Source organism: Gymnodraco acuticeps, unplaced genomic scaffold (genome assembly GCF_902827175.1).
Source record: "Gymnodraco acuticeps unplaced genomic scaffold, fGymAcu1.1, whole genome shotgun sequence".
NCBI classification, from domain to species: Eukaryota; Metazoa; Chordata; class Actinopteri; order Perciformes; family Bathydraconidae; genus Gymnodraco; species Gymnodraco acuticeps.
Genome location: NW_022992096.1, coordinates 119,101 through 139,249, shown reverse-complemented (window position 1 = coordinate 139,249; position 20,149 = coordinate 119,101). Strand labels below are relative to the sequence as shown.

The 20,149-nt window shown below is 42.5% G+C and overlaps 1 protein-coding gene across 1 annotated transcript in view; it reads right to left on the bottom strand.

Moving 5' to 3' along the window:
* Window positions 1–20,149, bottom strand: part of sik3 (SIK family kinase 3) — a 39,522-nt gene that overhangs the window by 7,086 nt on the left and 12,287 nt on the right. Inside the window, 23 exon segments of the mRNA XM_034202794.1 lie at window positions 955–1,109; window positions 1,866–1,929; window positions 1,931–2,389; window positions 2,391–2,616; window positions 3,414–3,538; window positions 3,656–3,825; window positions 4,592–4,701; window positions 4,919–4,977; window positions 5,803–5,922; window positions 8,659–8,800; window positions 10,963–11,097; window positions 12,191–12,264; window positions 12,347–12,496; window positions 13,426–13,582; window positions 13,920–14,029; window positions 14,597–14,674; window positions 15,153–15,287; window positions 15,566–15,676; window positions 16,263–16,381; window positions 16,595–16,718; window positions 18,686–18,810; window positions 19,010–19,171; window positions 19,719–19,782. Of these exon segments, the coding sequence (XP_034058685.1) occupies window positions 955–1,109; window positions 1,866–1,929; window positions 1,931–2,389; window positions 2,391–2,616; window positions 3,414–3,538; window positions 3,656–3,825; window positions 4,592–4,701; window positions 4,919–4,977; window positions 5,803–5,922; window positions 8,659–8,800; window positions 10,963–11,097; window positions 12,191–12,264; window positions 12,347–12,496; window positions 13,426–13,582; window positions 13,920–14,029; window positions 14,597–14,674; window positions 15,153–15,287; window positions 15,566–15,676; window positions 16,263–16,381; window positions 16,595–16,718; window positions 18,686–18,810; window positions 19,010–19,171; window positions 19,719–19,782 (3,174 nt within the window).

Below are 20,149 nucleotides of genomic sequence, written 5' to 3'. Positions count from 1 at the left end.
CTGTTTTCTTCAAGGTTGTGTCTTCCTGGTCGAATGTACTTATTGTAAGTCGCTTTGGACAAAAGCGTCAGCTAAATGCAATGTAATGTAATGTAATCATACAGTCAATAACTTTGTTGTTATTAGCATCTGGTTAGCTAGCTATGCTAACGAATATAAGAAGCTTTTTCTACAACCAGTGAGGTAGAGGCACATCTTTATATCATCATTATAGTTGTAAAAAAATAAGAGAATAAAGTAAACAGGTATAAAATACTATATGACAGTAAAAAAAAGTTGTTATTAATAAACAAGAATACAGTTTAAAAGGAGAGTGATTTGTAAAATATCCATAAAGAAAAATAAAATCTGCTTACAGTTCTGTTTCTGGGTGTTGAGAGATGTATCCATAGATCTCCTAATGTTGCTCTCAAAGTGCACCAGATTGATGTTTTTAACTTCAACGTTTAAAAAAAAAATCTAGCATATTATCACATGTAGACATTGACATAACCAGTTTCTTTTGTCAACTGGGCTTACATGCACAATATGTCATTTTCCGACCACAAGTAATCTGTCAATCAAAACAAGTACAAAAGACAATTTTGAAGTAGCACGGGATCGTAGAATTTGCTTTCCTCACCACTGTTGCCATCATCCTTTTCTTCTATGGTTAAAAATAAAGAAGATTCAAAAAGTATATTATAAAATTGTGGCTTGAGACGAGATAAAAAAGCGATTTATGACGTATGATGTTTCTGGAAGGTGATTCCACAACATTACAGGCGACCACACACAGAAAGCTACCTTGATGAAAAATAAACATTTCTGTTTGATGTAAAACTGTATGAAACCTTTGTGATAATGTAAGAACACAACTATTACTACTACTAAAAATATTAAAAGTATAACATATAACAAATATAACGTAGGTCTAGACAATTTTAGACATTTTATTGCAGCTGTTTCACTCACATAGGCATCGTCACAGGTCTGGATGGTGTGGTGGCGCTGCAGCTGTCCACGGGACCTGTAGGTGTCAGGCTGGGGAGCCCGCGAATAACCAACACCATTATGGTCAGGCACCTCCATGGCCTGCCCCTGGGGCCTGCACTCCACATGTTCAGATTCTGAGAAAAGAGAAAGACACTGATTATACGATGTAATGATTTTTCATTTAGGCGAAAAAAAGGTTATTCAGTGTAGACTCCAAGTGGTTGTTTTGACACCTAGTTTCTTGATTTATCACTGCAGAGCCCAAATATATTTAGTTTTATATAATATAAAATAGAACATCTCTATATTTGAGAGGCTGACCATTTTGGCATGAAAAACAACTGAGGATTCATTAATTATCAGTTTTTTCTGTTGGTCCACGTAACGAATGAAAAGTCATTGCTGCCGCTTTAAAGGACAAACACTGGACTATTGTGTTTATAACAGAAAAGTATTTTTGCTCACCTACTTGCTCTGATAATACCATTGTGTGATTCTTACTTTCTAATGTTTATATCTATTAACTGGCTTTCACGTCTTTGCTAGACTCGTTAAAAGTCCTTATTAAGAAGATTTTATGCAATGTTGTTAGTTACAATCTATGTGCACCACCAGTCGGACCTTCATCTTCTGTTGAACTGAGAACTTCCTGATACTGTCTCCCTAAGTTCCAGAATGCTCCGTTCCTTATCGCCAAGCTTGACTCCCCCTTTTCTCCTCCCTGTGTTTAAATATCCAACGTGAACTCTATTCTGTCTTCTACTCGGCAGACAGTATGCTCTCTGTATTACTGACTGAACTTTCTTGCAAAAAATTAAATATGATAAAGACACTTGAATGGTTATTTTTCCACATTTGACAAATTCAAAATACCAAAAAAAATGTCTTACCTCTAGTTGCTGGAGCGTTCCTTATGTATCCACCCTGGCTGTGTGTAGGGGAGGTGTAGGGGGGGGGTGCCTCCTTGGGGCGGCCCCAGGAGCTCATGACCGTCTCCTGCCTTGACCAGCAGGCCCTCGTGTGGGTGGTGGTAGCTCGCCGGCACCTCGTCCTCCTCCATGCTCTCGGAGTGGGGTAAGCTGGGGCAGGGTGCCTGGGCCGGGTGCTGCTGCGGCTGCACCTCTGGGGGTCGAATCTGGAGCAGGTGGTGGTAGTGTTGGCCCCCGGGGGCCCCCTGCGGTGCCTGCGGCTCCAAGGTCTCACCCTGGCTTAGCTGGCGGAGAAGCAGCATCTCGCCGTACTCTTGAGGTGACCCGCTGGGTGGGCTGGGGGCCGCTTGGCACGGCCGGGGGCTGTGCCTCTTCAGCAGGGCAGCCAGGTCCTGGGGGGGCAGCCTGGGATCGCAGTGGCCTGTTAGAGAGTGGCGGGGGGACAGAAGGCCCTGCAGGGTGGGAGTGATGTGCTGTTGGGGGGGGGCGGTAGTCCAAAGGAGTCGGGGAGAGCAGGGCCTGCTGGAGTGTCGAGGGGGGGCCGTAACCGCCGGCCCCAACTCCCCCATAATCCTCCAGGCCGGGGACTGTGAGGGAGGTGCCCTGCAGGTAGTGGCCGTAGGCGGCCCCCCGGGACATGGCGTCGCCAGAGAAGAGGTGAGGGTTAAACTGCGCCTGGTCATAGGCCGATGTGAAGCGGCCAAGGCTGCGACTGTAGAGGAAAAGGCAGAGGACAATTAGCTAGCTGAAACATCAACAACCCTCTTTATAAAGTGCAAGTAGGAATTTATTTATTGACTTTTAGCTTTCACTAATCAACAGGAAGCCTTCATTAAAGCATGGCACACTGACAGCCTAGCAAACACTTGAGCTCAATTTCAGGTGAAAGTATTCGCTGAAAGTTCTAAAAACTTTTTCACGAAAAGGGCACATTTAGATTCATCAAGGTATTAAAGTTTGTGTCACTTTCTCTCAGTGAAGACAGTCCTGGTTTAAGGGGACTTTTGAAAAGCCAGGGGTTACAGGATGACTAATCTCATACCTACTGTTGAGACTGCTACATATACTTAAAAAAGACTGACACCTGAAAACTCACCTAGCTACACTTAGGTGGAGAATTTGTTGAGGATGTCATCTCAGCAAAGAGGATTGGGGGATTTACATACATGATTTGAATACTGGTAACAAATAAAGTCTGAAATCTCTCACATAGAACATCTGGTATGGGCAACAGTATTATTGGCTGAAATGTCCAAATACAATTTGTAGAAAGAGAGAGGATAAAGGAAAAATATAAAACAGAAACAGTGAGAAACACATAATGATGAACATAAAAGACAACAAATAGCATGGAGGTGTCCTAAGAGTGGTGAAGTCATAGAGAGAAATGAAACAAAAGATAAAACAAAACCAAAAACGGAAGAAGACGACACAGAAACAGTCCATTGGTAATGTTGAGAGGCTTTGGCCCGCCATCGGGGGACGTGCTGACAGGATGGGCGGGGTCACCTGTGCATCTCGGCGTTGTCTGCGCTAAGCTGCTTCCCGAGGACTCTGTGCCCAGGCGTGGTCAGAAAGCCGCCCTGTCTCTGTGCTACACCACCCAGCTCCACCTCCTGAACCTGAATGGTCACCTGTAGAAACAGTCAATATTCATTATTGAGCAAAGATACATGTAGACCCTCACTTTTTGCTTTACATTTTTTTTTAATATGAGCAAAGAGGAAATGCGATGGGCTTTTTGCAGTCACCTGCTGTTGTAGAGGTACACCCTGTGCCAATGGGACGGTGGGGCGGGCAGAGGCTGCTTGTTGATTGGTTGGTATAGAGACTCGAGACATGCCTGTGGGGGGCGGGCTGCCACTCTGGGCCTGGTACATCGCTGGGGAACCGTGCTGGTACTGCACTTGTGACGGACATACTAGGAGAGGAGGAGAGGGGAGAGGGGTCATGATCTGCATCATCATACAAATACTCTTTGATTTCTTGAAATTAAATAAAACGTTTAAAATTAAGTTCAGAAAATGGACCCTGAGGAAGTTCAAAGTCTAACATACATTCATTCATGAACCTTTGCCTATTTTTCTTCATTTAGATCCCATCATTTGGTATTTTTCCAGCAAGAAACGCTGCTTGGAAGAGTGCTACCTGCATTTATATTACCGCTTTTTAATTAGTTTTTAGGCTTGATACCGATAGGCTATCTCAGTAATTGTTCCGATAGACTACGTTAATCAAATCAGTTGTTATATCAACATATTAATCACAGTTTATTGTGCACTTGTTGATTGATGTGTTTACTCACCTGGTGCCCTTGGTCACAACATATTCATTGCGTCAGCATAAACTAGGACTTCCAGTACATTATTCTTTACACAGTGTCGGGAATGAACGCATGTCATTTGTCAGTGTTTGTTAACAGATGACAAGGCCAGTGAGAAATGAAGAGTCTGAATTACACCCCCAGTGTATCCATTTCAAAATAAAAAAAATAATGTATTAAATCAGATAATCTGTAAGACTAAAATAGTACTGAACAAACAGTCAAAAGGGGAGTTTGATAACCAGTCTTCTATTTCTATAATCTTTCAGAAGATTGAGACCAAAGGAAGATGGATCTATACATCTCTCACAACATCAGTTGTTTAGAAGCATTTCCATCACACTCCTGCAATGGTATTACTAACCATGCCCTTGCATCATGCCTGCAGAGCCGGGCGGAGGGCTCTGGTCGGGCTGTCTGAAGAGGTGGTTGCTGGGATGTGTTGGCGGAGGGCTGGAGGGCTGGATACGCAACCTGAGGGAGGAGAGCACAGAGCAGGAGGAGAGGAGAGAGAGAGATACCACAATGATGTAACACTTCAGTCGATAGCACTGCACCACGGCATCAAGTTCATTGTTCACCACTCAATAGCTGATGAGTAATGTGTGTGTGTGTGTGTGTGTGTGTGTGTGTGTGTGTGTGTGTGTGTGTGTGTGTGTGTGTGTGTGTGTGTGTGTGTGTGTGTGTGTACCTCTGGAGCTGGTGGGTTAAATGACTGGGCTGGCTCTCTCCATGGCCTAAAGACAGACCCTGCAGTAGAGAAAAATGTTAATTTGGCGCTGAAATAAATGTAATTATTTGACATTTCAAGAACCTATTAAAGTTTCATCAAAATATGAGATGAACTCATTACCCCAAAGAGAGTTTTGTTTTGTTATGGCGGTTATATAAATGCTTTGGTGCCGTTAGATTGCGGTTGTACCTCCCTTCGTAAGGCAGCAAGCGGGAGAGCAAACTGTTTTTTAGCTGCAGTGAAACTGTTGTTTGTTATTGTGAATGTTTGTAAGTCTGAACACACTTCTTCTACAGGTAGTTTTATATTAACAATGTTAGTGTAGCCTCATCTATTACCTGCTACTGAATTTGAACGTCAACATTATGAACCAAGCTTAAAGGCTTTTAAACTCAGTACCGTCCTATTAAGTTTGACTGAAATCTTCAATATGAGATGTTTTGACATTTTATAAACAATTAATCAAGAAAATAAATTGCAGATTTAGTTCTAATAAAAATGGTTTTAAGTTGCAGCCCTGTTGGCCTGTTCATTTTAACCCAAGCAAGTTCTGCACTGTCAGTACACAAACAACTAATATCTAAATGTTCCGTCACAAGAGCAGATCACGACCAATTTTGCCGATTTAAATCCAACCTGTTGTCTATTGTAGCATTGCTTGAAAATAACGAGTATCCTTTCCTCACGTTATGCCCCTCTTAAGGTACCCTCCGAAGAGTCCAATACTCCTGCGTGACAGATTATAACCGATTGCAAACATCAGAATGCTTCTGAAAAGCACCATGCACAGAGTTTGGTTTCGGCCTGTAGTGACGTCTTTATGACTCGTCAGCGTCTCACACCTGGATTTGCTGGTGGAGGATTTGTTGCTCGTGCTGGTAGAGGATATGCTGTTGCTGGGTGTGCTCCAGGAGTCGCTCATCCTGCTGAGCAGCATACATTTTCTGCAGCTGTTCACACTCCTATTGGAAACAAAGACAGGATTCCCAAATAGTACATTCATGTGCCAAAGGGGAAGTAGCTCTAACAGAGGGTAAAGTGTTGGATGTAGAACAGACGCCGACACTTTAAGAAAATGATCCATCAATGGCTGCAATTAACTATTTGTCAGATCACCAGAGATAGTTGTTTGACAAAAACAATTGTATTCATATTTAACTTGTCTGGCAGAAATACAAAATGTGTAATATCTATGTAACCTTCGTTCACAAATTCTTAACCCTGGCCCTGCACTTGTTGATGTCCAGTCAACAAATCCCTTTAACCGGGTCTATAGTAGGTCATGTGTGAGTTAACCTCTCCGTATTAACCCTTTTAACACGTAAAAGAAATCACATAATCCCAACATGCGAGAGCACGCCTACAATTAAGCGCCCATGATGATTATCCTCCCGCCCCAACCTCTTACCGGGTGAGGTAATCCCATTGAAGTGTACTGCGGATGATGTGATGTCTCGAGAGGTAGCTTGAGGTTAGCATTACCTAGGTAATGCTGTATGTACTGGATTACAGCAAGTCTAATTGTGTCAAAGTTGTATCCCTGTCATTATCATCTGTCAACACTTTTGCCTTTTCTGGAACTCCAGACATTTGACCCTTGTGAAAGTAACATTTAAGTGGTAGTGTTTCAACACCATCTTTTTACAAAGCATTTAAAGTGCTGATTAAATGTATTTTTATTTATTTATTGAATGGCACCCGTTACTGTACAGTTAGTGTATTGAAATGTGTGACATTTGCCAAGTGAAAGAGTAGAAATATGCCATTTGTGACCTTGTTGTAGAACTGATTAGTCAACTGATCAATTAAAATAAATAAATATACATTTCCATATAAAAATGGCCGAACGAAATGTTAGTCTCTCAAATGTAGGTTGTTGTCTGAGTTTGTACTGTTTTATATATTATTTCTTGTTTATCCATCAGGATAAAACCCATGAGATGAACCACCAGTTTATTTCAGTGGTTCCTAACAATCCCATTAAACTGAATATTTTTGGGTTTGGGAATGAAGAAACTGAACATTTAAAAACATTATTGATCTTTGAGGAACTGGCTTGGACATTTTGTTTATTGTTTTTCTGAAATTAGTTTATTTATGATGTGAATAATCTTTAGTTGCTACCCTACCCTGTTAGCTTGTCAAAACTACCCAGAGCTAGCTCCATGCTCTGCCAGTTTCACTGAGCGACTCATTTGTCGCCTGGACAGTTATCCTATTCACCTTGCACTTTTGTTAACCCCTGGTCTAATCTTAATGTACCCTTATCATGCCACTCAAAAGGATAAGAAATACTTTATCCCTCTTGCTTAAACATTAGAAAATCCTAAAGACTTGATCTGCCCTCCAGGAAAATCACATTGGATCCTTCTCATTAAGCTAACAGAAGCTTCCCTGCGTCCTCTTTCCTCCTTTGACCTGGAACTCATTCCCACTCAACTATAATGAAGAATAGGTCAGATACATGAATTGCGATGTGTTATGGCATCCCACAAAACAGCAGTTTGGTATCTGTTTGTTTTAATTTACAATAAAGTTTTTTTGGTCAATTGAAAGATGATGATAAGGGGATATCAAATTGTGTTTAAAAGTACTGTTGATGCTCTTAACAAGGTCATGGTAAACTGGCCTGCTGACCTAGGTAGATTAGTGGAGACTTAAAAGCTGCCTTGGCCTAATTAAAACCGCTAATGTGAGCATTCGTACCACAATCAGCTAAGCGGCAAGTAATAAGTAAGTGACGTCAACAACCAAGGATTTCTCCTTTAGCCGCCTCCGACCTCGCATCTCTCTCAGATCCTGGCTGGGAGGAGCGAGGACACGAGGAGGAGTTTGTGAGTCAAGAGAGAATGAAAAGCTTCCATTGAGTCAGATATGACTGATGGCACTGAGCTTACTTGGGATAATACTTTATGTCCTTTGTTTAGTAGAAATTAGGTATTCAAAACTTAAAAAAGGAAAACAAGTTCAAACGTAAAAGACTATTTCAAAATCATGATCTCCTTACTGTAGCTTTCTTCTTTACACTGAAATGGTAGCTGAGCCCAGAAAAGGATCATTAGGTAGCAACAGTCAGCATATAGGGGGGGGGGGCCCGCATCTAGTTTATTACTGTTCTTGCACCAACTGCTGATTCACTGAACTCGGCTCAAAAAGCAGATCTGCAATACCAGGGACCTTCGGTTTGTATCCCCAAGAAACCCATTGCATCAGAATAGTTGCCTGGTATCACTATTTCGGCACTTTTTTGTCTTTAAGGCCACATTTGTTTTCGCCATTGTTTGCAAGCATGTATTACCCCTCCCTTTGTGAGTCTCTGAAATGGCAGGGGGGTTACAACAGACAACAAACCAGAGGGGAACTTTTGAAACTTCGGCACCATGTGAAATCATTTTTTTACAGTATTGATCATTAACTATGGACCTTTACGCAGAAATGTTTTCCTATTTTCCCCTACACATACTCTTGGATATTAAAGTGTCCCTATTATGCGGTTTGGGGTATTCCCTTTCCTTTGTTTACTTCCGTAACATAGTGACATCCATATGTAACACTCGCACTTCTATTAGCTGCAGAACAGGCGGTATGAGAAAATAAATGCCTTTATGAACATTAAAGCATGTAAACATATCACATATCGTAGAGGCATAAAATACAATTATGAGCATAATATGTTCTCTTGGAGTAAGGTGATGTACCTGTTTGAGTTGCTTAATGATGCTGCTGTTCTCTAGATGAGCCTTGAAGGCTTGGATGGTGGCTGCGCCGTCAGAAAAGCGCCTGACAGGGGAGAAGCGCTCCATGGGGAGATGAAGGGTGTTACAGTCCTTATAGCTCGATCTGAGGAGGAATCCACATGGGGAAGACACAAACACGTCCACACAAAAACAAACACCCACATGACAGATGACACATTGACACACACATTCAAGCGTACAGACACAGAAACACACAGATAAGAAACTTGAGCTCTTCATGTCAGCACAAAATATTACAAGTTCATGTGTCAGCCTGTGATTTATTGAGTGTAGAAAAATTGATATGTCAAACAAATCCAGCTACATCCTTTCAATTATTTCATCCATCCTGCCAGGATCATGACAGGGAAGAAGACTCCAGGTTATGGAGCAAAGTTGTAACTTCAAAATGTCTCATATTAACACCTTTGAGCTGACACGTTGTTTACTGAAGTTCATCTACAACCAGAGTTCCCGTTAGCCGGTAATTACCGGACTATGACCGGTAAAATATGTTGAAGACCGGCAAATCTAAATCTCTCAAGTCAAAATGTCCGCTCAAAATAATTTCCCCTTAGTGCAATACCGCATCAGTTGCGCCACTTATGTGACAGACAAGAATAGTCAATTCTAATGTCTAACACTTAATGTGGAGAAAGAGATGTCCTGTATGGGTTGATTGTGCGTTGATCTGTTGGTAATGCCTCGGGGTTCCGGTGGGCATGTAAACAAATGCATAATGCTGCGCTACACTTTGCGGCCTGACCCGGTTGCATAGCGACGGTTATTGTTTAGGTGTCTTTTAATAAGCAGGTAGTCCTATCATTAGCTAGAACTAGATGGATCTGATCGATATGGACATAAACGCGAGTGAAGTCTAATCTGACGGGAGAGAGAGATCAGCTGCTGCTGACGAGTCGACACGCAGCTCTGCATGATCACCTGCAGCGGTGAGCGGACAAAACACACACTTCAGGTTAGAATATCACACGTAGCTATTTTAATTACCTCTCAAATTACCGTAACTAGTTAGATATGTTTAGTTTTACTGTCGTGTCACTCATTACTGGATCCGTGAGCTGCATGATACTCACGGGCTGTCAGGAGAGGGAGAGAGCGCTCAGTTTATTATTCCCGTGTTATTGTAAGTTACTGAACACTTTTGAATAGTTAATCTACTATAATTAGTTTGTTTAATATCGAATCATATCAATTTGTTTGAAAGCTCAATAAATAACAAAGAAGACCTTTGAACGGCACTTTTCTCATTTTGTGCGAAGATTTAAACTTTAACGGACATTTTGACCGGCAAAAAGATATTCTAACGGAAACTCTGTCTACAACACTGAGAATTTAGGACGTTAAAGGAAAGCTTCTTGAGAGTTATGTTTCTACTTAAGAGCTCTTTACTAAGCACTACACAGAGGAACATCTGTCACCAGTGGCAAGATGAGGACATAATCTACTTTTCATTGCATAGCATAGAGCACATAAACAACTACAATGAGTTGGCATGCAGATGTTGAGCAGATCACAGCATCTGTTTGCTAAAACGTTTTCCATGAAAAAAGATACCACTTCTAGCTTTACACCGGTATTGTAGCTCTACAGAGCGTGTGATTTCCTTCAACAATTCAGCACACATTGTCCAACAGGTTCTGCTTCTCACTGCATCCAAATACTAAAGGACACCTATCTCAAAACACTTTTTTTAAACGGAGTTGGAGAAGGATGATACTTATGGGGGTCAACAGCTAGAATTGGACAACACAGAGAACACTAAATGTGGCTGCTACAGGAGGGAGAATAAATAGAAGTCAAGATTTAGCTTTTGGGAGGTTGTTCGTACAAGAACAATCTGCTAAATCTGATCTGGTCACATACCTGATTTTTCCACGTTTATGAGGAAATAAGGGTTATTCTAAATGCACTGGTGATGTAGAGATATGTCTGTCATGTGCCACACCCTCCAATCTCATACACCACTTTTGACAAAAACATATTTTTCCTCCTTAGAAGGTGTGAAACCTTCTCACATGGTGAGAGAATATTCTCACCAATGTGTGTGTGTGAGATCAACTGTAAGTGCAAGAGTGTGTGTGTGTGTGTGTGTGTGTGTGTGTGTGTGTGTGTGTGTGTGTGTGTGTGAGTGTGAGAGAGAGAGAGAGAAAAAGATAGAGTCAGGCTTACTATGCCCCTCATTAAATGTGTGTTTGTGTGTGAGTTTTTGTGCATATACGGCTCGGAGCGGGTGTGTCCCCTCACCGGGTGTGTGTGTCGAGGGCCCAGCCCCCCCTCTGGCGGGGGCCCTGGGGCCGCTGTGACTCTGCCGAGGGCTCGCCATGCGATGTGCTCATGAGCGCGTGCGTCGTGTGCCGCTTGGAGCGGTTCGCCAGGTACCTGGGCCGCAGGGAGGGGGGAGGACGGGGGTGAGGGTGGGAGACAGGAAGCAGTGCTGGTCAGCTCTCTGTCCTCATTGGCTAATGGAGACGGGGGGATAGGCCTGCCCCTTCCCATCTCTGCCATCATTCATATCATCTTAGCCAATCAGAAAAAAACATTTAATGAAATTACATCATAGATGGATGTTATAGCTTATGGGTATCCCACACCCACACCCCCCAGCTTCCAATTTAGGATTGGACTGGATGTCTTCTTTTTGTTATCATTCATTTTGCAAGCTTCAGGGTTAGCAAAGCTGTGTGCGAAAGAGTGAGAAAGGTTGGAGAATAATTTGGCACTTGTTGAAATGAAAGAGATAAAGAAGCTTTTGGCCAAAAGGTTTGAAAGATAGTAGGGCTGGATTTGGTGGCAGAGTCAGTTTGAAACTGTGGCAGAAGGCACTTGCGCGATGGAGAAAGGAGGAGAGATGGGGGGTAAGCACCACAGCAGAGTGGCCACCTCCCGTGGGAAAAAGCAGAGCAGCCTGGAGGCACTCACTCCCAGCAACCCAGGACACCAGCACAGTCTACAGAAGGTGCTGTCTGAAGAGGAGCAGCTGGAAACTGGACTTCTTAATCAAGATCACAACTCCATACACCAAGCCTGTGTTTTACCCTGTCCTGATTTCAACTCAAACTACGTCAATGCTCTGAATTGGGATGACTTTTCTGACCTCTGACATAAAACAACTATAAACCCCCACTGTGTGGTTCTGTTATGTTTTGGATAAACCCAGTGTTTTTGCATTTCCATGTTCAAAAAGTAATTCTCAAAATCAACAAATAAATGTATCCCACTTCTAATATTTCCTGTGATTGTCGTACAAAAAAAGGAATACCATCCTGCGTGCGACTAGTCAATATTTAAGGCTGATCAAAAAACTAAGAATGCAGTGATTTATTCCTGTATTTAAAATCAATAGATTATAATAAATGTTGTGAGATAAAGTCTCAAAAGAATAAATGTTCACCTAAATAATAATAGCCTCAGATTATCCAGTTTAGACAGCACCCCTGTACAGAATTCCCCACCACCAAAAGCCGCGGGTTACCTCTGCACGGCCTCTTGGTCTGGCTCTCCATCCGAACCCTCCTCATCCACCGGAGCTACAGCAGGGATAGGGTGCTGGAAGAGGCAAAGAGTTTACAGTCAAAACTTCCGACAGTTTTATATGAGGGGATATTATAAAAGACATCCAGATCCTCACCGGACTGGCGACAAGCGGTGAGGGCCCCCGGGGCCTCTTGAGGAGCTGAGCATGAAGTTGAATGTTGGCCCCGCCGTCGGAAGCTCTTCGACCCAGAGGCCCCATGCCGTTGAGCAGCTGCAGGGTGGGGGGCTGCAGCAGAGACTGCTCCTGGAGGATCGGCAGAAACAGGGAGTCAGATAGGCTAATATTTAGACCATCCACATGCATTTCTGAAAAGTAATTTATTATTCTGAGAAGTCTTCTAATAATGGATGCTTCGATAAACCAAAAAAATAATCGATCAGGAGATTGGCGTTATTGCTTTGTAGTTGCCAGTTGAGGCAGGAATGGGGACAAACTAGTACTGCACACCTGTAGGTTAACACTCGTACCTGCAGCTGAGAGCAATAAACATGTTTATGTTTGTAGTCCCGCCTCCCAGTTCACATTGTCATGCAGGATCTACACATGTGGTTGCTAAGGCGTACTACTAACAGTCGGTTGGTGGCATGTTCCTAATTTAGGGAGCTAACGGTTAACCTTTGGGTTGTATTGCATTACAGTAGGATAAATTACCTGTGGACGAAATTTAATTATATCATGTTGTGTTCAAATAATATAACATTTTATTTTTGATAAGGCAATTCAATAAATACAGTTTGAAAACATGTTTTCACACCAATGTAAAATATGAGTTAGAGTGGGAATGTATACATGTGTTCCTGTGTAATATGTATTTCCTAACACAAGTTTATTGAACATAATTGCAATACTAGTCCAATATATTTTTAAAGCAACTATTAAATATATAAAATAATCAATTACAATACAATATTAAAAAAATGAGGATCCTTTGAATAGTGTGTTATCCTAAAAACAATAACTGCAGATAACGAAACAAAGTAAAAGGTTAACAATGACTTTGGGAAGTTTAAACTATTTGTCAGGATGGTTCCGGGACAATGATAACAATGTGAAGTCTACAGCCTTGTTTAACATCTGCTTTAACAAAACAAAAACAAAAACTGTATCAAGTAACTAGGCTCATCGACAAGTTACTACTGCCACAAATGTACAACATTCTACTACGACTGTACCTTGTACTCCAGCTGCTGGGTGGGCTGCAGGCTCTGTGTGGGCATGAGAGTGTGCATTTGGCTCATTTGAGGGGCCAGTGGGGGGAAGGGGGGCTGAGGCACTGCCCCACGGGGGAACCCTGGTGGCAGTTGCTGGAGGTCCTCCTGCATCTCTGTCCTGTGGGTGGAGAAGGGAGGATGTCAGGAAGGAACCCACACTCCACTATAACTGCCCACAGAATATTGAATAAACTAAAAAAAAACTAGACTAACCTGACTAAAAAACCCAGCATACACCATCTTTTGACAAGAGCGTTAAATAAATAAACTAAGATAATATGACAATACAGTGCATACATGGAAGTCCTGAAAGATATAGACTAACTTTCACCAAAAAGTTGTTATGGAAAAAAAATGTAAGGAAATAGCAGAGCTGTAGAATATAAAATACATTTTGTGATATTGTAGCACTAGGTTATACATCACTGATGGTAGATCAGAGAGTTGTGTTTAACCTTTGGTCTGGTACTCCCACAGTGTGCCGCCTCATCGAAAGGTAGCGCGCCATGGCCTCAGGAGACGGCTCCTCCCCTTCATCGCTGTCCAGTGCCATGTTGCCATCCGGCTAAACAATAAATAGACACATATTTATTATTATTAATGCCCTTTAATTTGTGTGTTGCATGCTTGGGAACATTTGTGGATCATATACATTTTGTATGTTTTTCAAATTCACGGGATGTTGGATATTATCAGACACCAAAGTGTATTATTTAGTGGCACATTTTAGCATTTTTTAACAGTGATCGTTTCAAAGAAATGTTATTTGTTCAACTGCTTGAATCTGCTCAAATGTAATTATGTGGGAAACACTGCCATTCAGAAAATACGTGCTTAAAAGTTAATTTCTTCTATTCAAATCCCTGCTGCAATGCAGTAATCTGACACATTCTCGTGTTTCACAGCATTTGTGAGTCAGCTTGGTGTGTGTTCTGTTTGAGTGTGTGTGCATGTGTAATTATGTGTATCGCAGATGGATCCAAAGCTACACTGACAGTAGTAAACTGTAGTAGTAAAGCGAGAATACCGGACAGCCAGTGATTACATAAACAGAGTTAGTTTACAACATGGTCGTAGCTTGTTTAACAGTCTTGATGACCGTCGCTGCCAAGGTCATGTAAACGTCACTCACCTCAACAATCTGGTTCTCTGGGTTGATGAGCTGGACGTGGGGAACGGTCATGCTAACGGGATTACCCTGTGGATCCGTCTGTTAGCCACGAACACAGACGCAAGAAGGGTTACGATTAGACTAATTTTCTGGCAAAGCGATCCCACTTGTGCAAAGGGATTGGCAGATGTGGGTTAAAGCAATCACCTCCACTCAGAGCACAGTCTGAAGAACCCTTAAACAAAACTACTCTTCTTCAAGCTGTCACAATCAACTGTTGATTGTATGACACTGAAGGAGATCTTGATAAAATTGCATTATATCCGCAAATCAGTTCATACATATTATTACATTTCATTGTGACGACAGAAAAAGCATACTATTAATCAGATAATTAAACAGTGTCTTAAGATCAACTGTCCCACTGCTTCTAAAAACCTTTTTCTACAAATGTATACTTACTAGCCACCTTAATAACCCCAAAACCCTCAAATATGATCAAAGCGAACCAATTACTGACCTAGGAATGTTGAAAATATATCATCACGTCATGCTAACAAAGTAAACAATTAATTACCTGTACGGCGTTTAGAGGATAGCTAATGGAGCGTGGTGTAGGCGGGGCCACGCGCAGGGTCTTGTGTTTCTTGAGGCGGTCCGCCAGCAAACTGTAGATGGCACTGTAGTGATCGTATGCATCCGTTTGTAGGGACTAGAGAGGAAGAGGCAGGATAAATACAAGCGGTAAGATGATTTTTAAATAGGGCTCTAATGCTTTTATGCTAAATTGTGATGGTCTGGTGCATGTAGCCAGATGATAAGAAACACTTCCTCATGCACTTAGTTTGCTTTCCCTTTGTAGCGAGCTCACAAAGAACTGTGACTCCTACGCAGCGTTTACTGTGGCTTATGTGTACCGTTACAGCCGTCCTTTACACAGCAAGTAGTTTTAATTGATTTGTGCGGATCAGCTTCGTATTTGTTCCCAACCTGAAGTGTGCGCTCTCGGTCCAGGCCCATCTCACACATGGCTATCAGCACCTGCTCATTGATGAGCTCCGTGTCTCTCTCCGTCTTCACCTGCTCACACTCTGCTATCAACTGGAAAAAAGAGAAGACACATTTTTTCCACAGTTCAAGGCACCTAATCCATAAAAATGTACTTAAAGAAGTAGTTTGAGATTGCGACAGATTTCAGGTGGTTACTGTGAAGAACTATGAGAAAGTCGGGAAGAAATAGTATGGCGTTTTTTTGGCATACAAGCAAATTCATTAAGCATAATCGAAATTAACCTTAACCCGTTTTATTAAAAGGAGCTGGTCCCAAATGTATGCATTGAGTTAGTTATACATTTGAAATTATCTGATTTTCAACATATAAACGTATCAGTAACTAATTCAACCTTACCATCTCTAATATCAAATTATTTGGCAAGACATTTTTTTTTTTTTTAACACATTCAGTAGAAAATGCAGATCGGAGATGAGTCATCTTTGCAAGAATGACACAAACACACTAAATAATCCAATTTTACACGATTTGCAAAAAATACCATGTGCAGTCAAAGAGAAACCCACGACCTCAGAGCAAGGTGAAAAATGAGTCCGATTTGATTTGCTTCATGAGACATGATCATATAATGTCCCTATAGATATCCACTGCTGAACACTTGTCGCGGGGGCTCACCCTGTCGAAGTCTGGGTCTGGGTCTCCTAGTCTCATCCACTTGTTCTTACAGATCTGCTCCATGGTCAACCGCCTGCTGGGCTCCAGCACTAACATGTGTCTGATCAAGTACTCACAGTCTGCAATAAAACACAACCATACATGAACCATTTGAAACTTAAAATAAATTAAAGCAACTTGACTGTTTGAAAACATGCAAAATGACACCGAAGATTACCAGTTTGTAATTTATGTGGTTTATAAAGAAAAGAGGGGGAAAAATCTAACTTTTCTTGTTTTTGGTATTTTTGTTTTATGTTCAAGAAGTTGATGTATGTGGAATGAAATCCTACCTGTAGACATGAAGAAGGGGATGCGGAATTTGCCACTGAGAACACGTGCCCGCAAATTTTGTAGAGTGCTGCCGTCAAAAGGCAGGGCGCCGCACACCAACACATATAACACCACCCCTAAGCTCTATAGATAGAAAAGACAGCGGGAAACAAACCATGAGTTCATCATTTTTTAATAGACTTAGACAAACAATTACTGCTATAATAAATAAATAGACAAGATAGCTGAAATTGTATACTTTATCTTAAAGGTCCCATGTCATGGCCATTTCCACTGATCATAATTCCATTGTTGAGGTCTACTAGAATAGATACTGTGCAATTTTCCAAACTCACATTGGTGTCGCATACAGCATCTCTTTAAAGTATGTGTATTCAGCAGTATTCACTTTCTCCACTAAACGGCTCGTTGCAGCTCTTGCCCCCCCTCCCCCTCCCTGTGAGCCCAGTGTGCTCCGATTGGTCGGGACCAGTCGGGACGTTGTGAATCGCGCTGAGCTCCGTGGAGGTGTGATTTCCTTGTTTAGCGATACGCAGCGAAACACAGCCAAACTCATCCTGAGCACACAAAGTCACAGCCGAAGTAAAAACAATAAGTGTGGCTTGATATTGAGTAAGAAAAAGGTTGATAAACGCTGTGAGAATGGGTCTGCAGAGAGAATGGGTCTGCAGAGAGAATGGGTCTGCAGAGAGAATGGGTCTGCAGTGAGAATGGGTCTGCGGAGAGAATGGGTCTGCGGAGAGAACGGGTCTGCGGAGAGAACGGGTCTGCGGAGAGAACGGGTCTGCGGAGAGAACGGGTCTGCGGAAGAGAACGGGTCTGCGGAGAGAACGGGTCTGCGGAGAGAAGGGGCGTTGGTCTGCGGAGAGAACGGGTCTGCGGAGAGAACGGGTCTGCGGAGAGAACGGGTCTGCGGAGAGAACGGGTCTGCGGAGAGAACGGGTCTGCAGAGAGAACGGGTCTGCAGAGAGACGGGTCTGCAGAGAGAACGGGTCTGCAGAGAGAACGGTCTGCAGAGAGAACGGGTCTGCAGAGAGAACGGGTCTGCAGAGAGAACGGGTCTGCAGAGAGAACGGGTCTGCAGAGAGAACGGGTCTGCAGAGAGAACGGGTCTGCAGAGAGAACGGGTCTGCAGAGAGAATGGGTCTGCAGAGAGAATGGGTCTGCAGAGAGAATGGGTCTGCAGAGAGAACGGGTCTGCAGAGAGAACGGGTCTGCAGAGAGAATTTCGCCGCGATCCCAACTGTCTGTTATCAGCCTGCAGCCAGGGAGGAGAAATCAGCAGAGCTGCTTGCACTGAGTGTGTGAGGAAGTCCGTGGATTGGTCAATTTGGACCAATCAGCGGGGGTTTAACGTAACGGCTCCGCGGACGTAACGTAACGGCTCCACGGATTGGTCCATTTCGTTGCGGGTACGGATGACATCATGCGTACCCGGAAGAATCAAATGGACAGTGACGTATCTCCAACGAGGCGTTTTGGGGAGGTATTTTCTGTGTTAGAGTTTTACTCGCTACAGGGTGTACTTTGAGGGTTTTGACTCTGCACACCGTTTACATGCATAAAAACCTTCATAACACACAAGGGGACGGGTACTAACCAGAAAAGCATGACATGGGACCTTTAAGACAGAATACTTTCAAGACGTCACATTCATTGAGACTATTTGTTGTTGTCTTTAAAGGTGGGGTAGGTAATTTTGGAGAAAGCAGCTCGAGTGCGCTAGAATTTGAAAATACACAGCCGGAAAAAATCTGCCACTTCCTCACAGAGCCCCTCCTCCAACACACACGTGCACATGACCAATGAGGGCACGAGATAAGTTTGTGCACAGATGGAAGGCTGACCGGCTAAAATTATTGGTCGTGCTTTTTACAGAGCTACGGCTTCCACAGATGACATTTTTTTATGGATGTTTTGTCAAAGCACTTAAGATATTCATTGCTATCGGGATGTTAAGAGCATTCCATGGAATATAACAAAAAGTGTATCTCGAGCCGGTTTCTCAAACTTACCTACCCCACCTTTAAGCCCATTAACTACACCATGCAGCTCAACAGGGCCTCCGACATACCTAAAAGCCTACTCACCCATATATCTACTTTGGGTCCGTCATACTCCTTGCCCTCAAAGAGTTCTGGTGCAGCGTAGGGAGGGCTGCCGCACCACGTCTTCAACAGCTGTCCTCGAGAAAACAGGTTACTGAAGCCAAAATCTGAGAGGGGGAGAGGAGAGGTAGGCTCATTCAATCAGACCGCTTTGCCCGACCGAGTTAATGTAATCAAGTCGAGAAATGTCTCCAGAAGCACATGTTGATACTTGCCAATGCCCAAACAAACAAGACAGCTTAAGACACCTGAATTAATTTTCTCACTCATACATTTTGAAGTGCAAACACACACACACACACACACCTGCGATTTTGATGTTGAGGTTGTGGTCCAGCAGGAGATTCTCTGCCTTCAGGTCTCTGTGGACGATGCTGCGGCAGTGGCAGAAATGGACAGCTGCCACAATCTGTTTGAACTTTTTCCTGGCGTCTTTTTCAGCCATACGCCCATGAGCCACAAGATGGTCTGTACACGCAAACAGTGTACAGTTTAGAGACTTTGGTACTTATCTTTGAATATACAGGAAGTAAAGAATGTGATTCTGTTCCGATTTGGCCAAATAAATTACAACATTGGATCATCAAGGAGAAATGTAGAAGGGATTTCATTTGTATTACTTAAGAAAGCTGAGAAATAGGACATAGCATAAGTGTTACAGAAAGGCATACGACTACAAATTAAGGAAGGTAATATTGGCAAAACATAAAAACAAGCGTTTAGTGAAACAAACAAAACAGCAATACAAGAATGGAGAAGCATTGCTAACGTACAAATGTAAAAAGTAAACCCTCTTATAACGAAAATGTTTAACTGGATTTAGATTTTCACTGGGTAAACTTGCAAGACAATTTAAAGACCTTGAAGTCCTGTAAGACATTTTTGAAAAGTCCGTTTTTAAAATATACATAATCTGTGTTATGACATGGTAAAAATGATATAAGAAACCAACAAAGCAGAGGGAAAGGGGAGGATGAGGACAATAGATCAAGGTAACTATGGGGAACTCCCTTACCGAAAATCTCTCCACCGCTAGCGTACTCCGTTACCAGATAGATCATCCTCTCCGTCTCCATCACCTAGAGATATAAACAAATGATAACAACCAGGACCCACAGACCCTGACAGGGATGGGCGGTTTCACCCATTACACAACACAATGAGTAAGCACAGTTTGCCATACACTGGGGAAGATTTAAATAGAAAAAAGCTGCCTTTAACTCAGTGCAGTTTTCAGTCTGTGTATCTGTGAGGATTTTAACATTACATTTTGAGTGACTCGATTATGTTTTAACTGCCAGGGGCCGTTTCAGACAAGATGCCATAAAGGACAGGCTTGTAACAAGTTTATTCGGTGTAAATGTGAAAAATCATGTTCACAGCTTAAACATAGAAACAGTATTTTTTTCTTCTAGGTTTATATTATATATATATATACAAATAAAT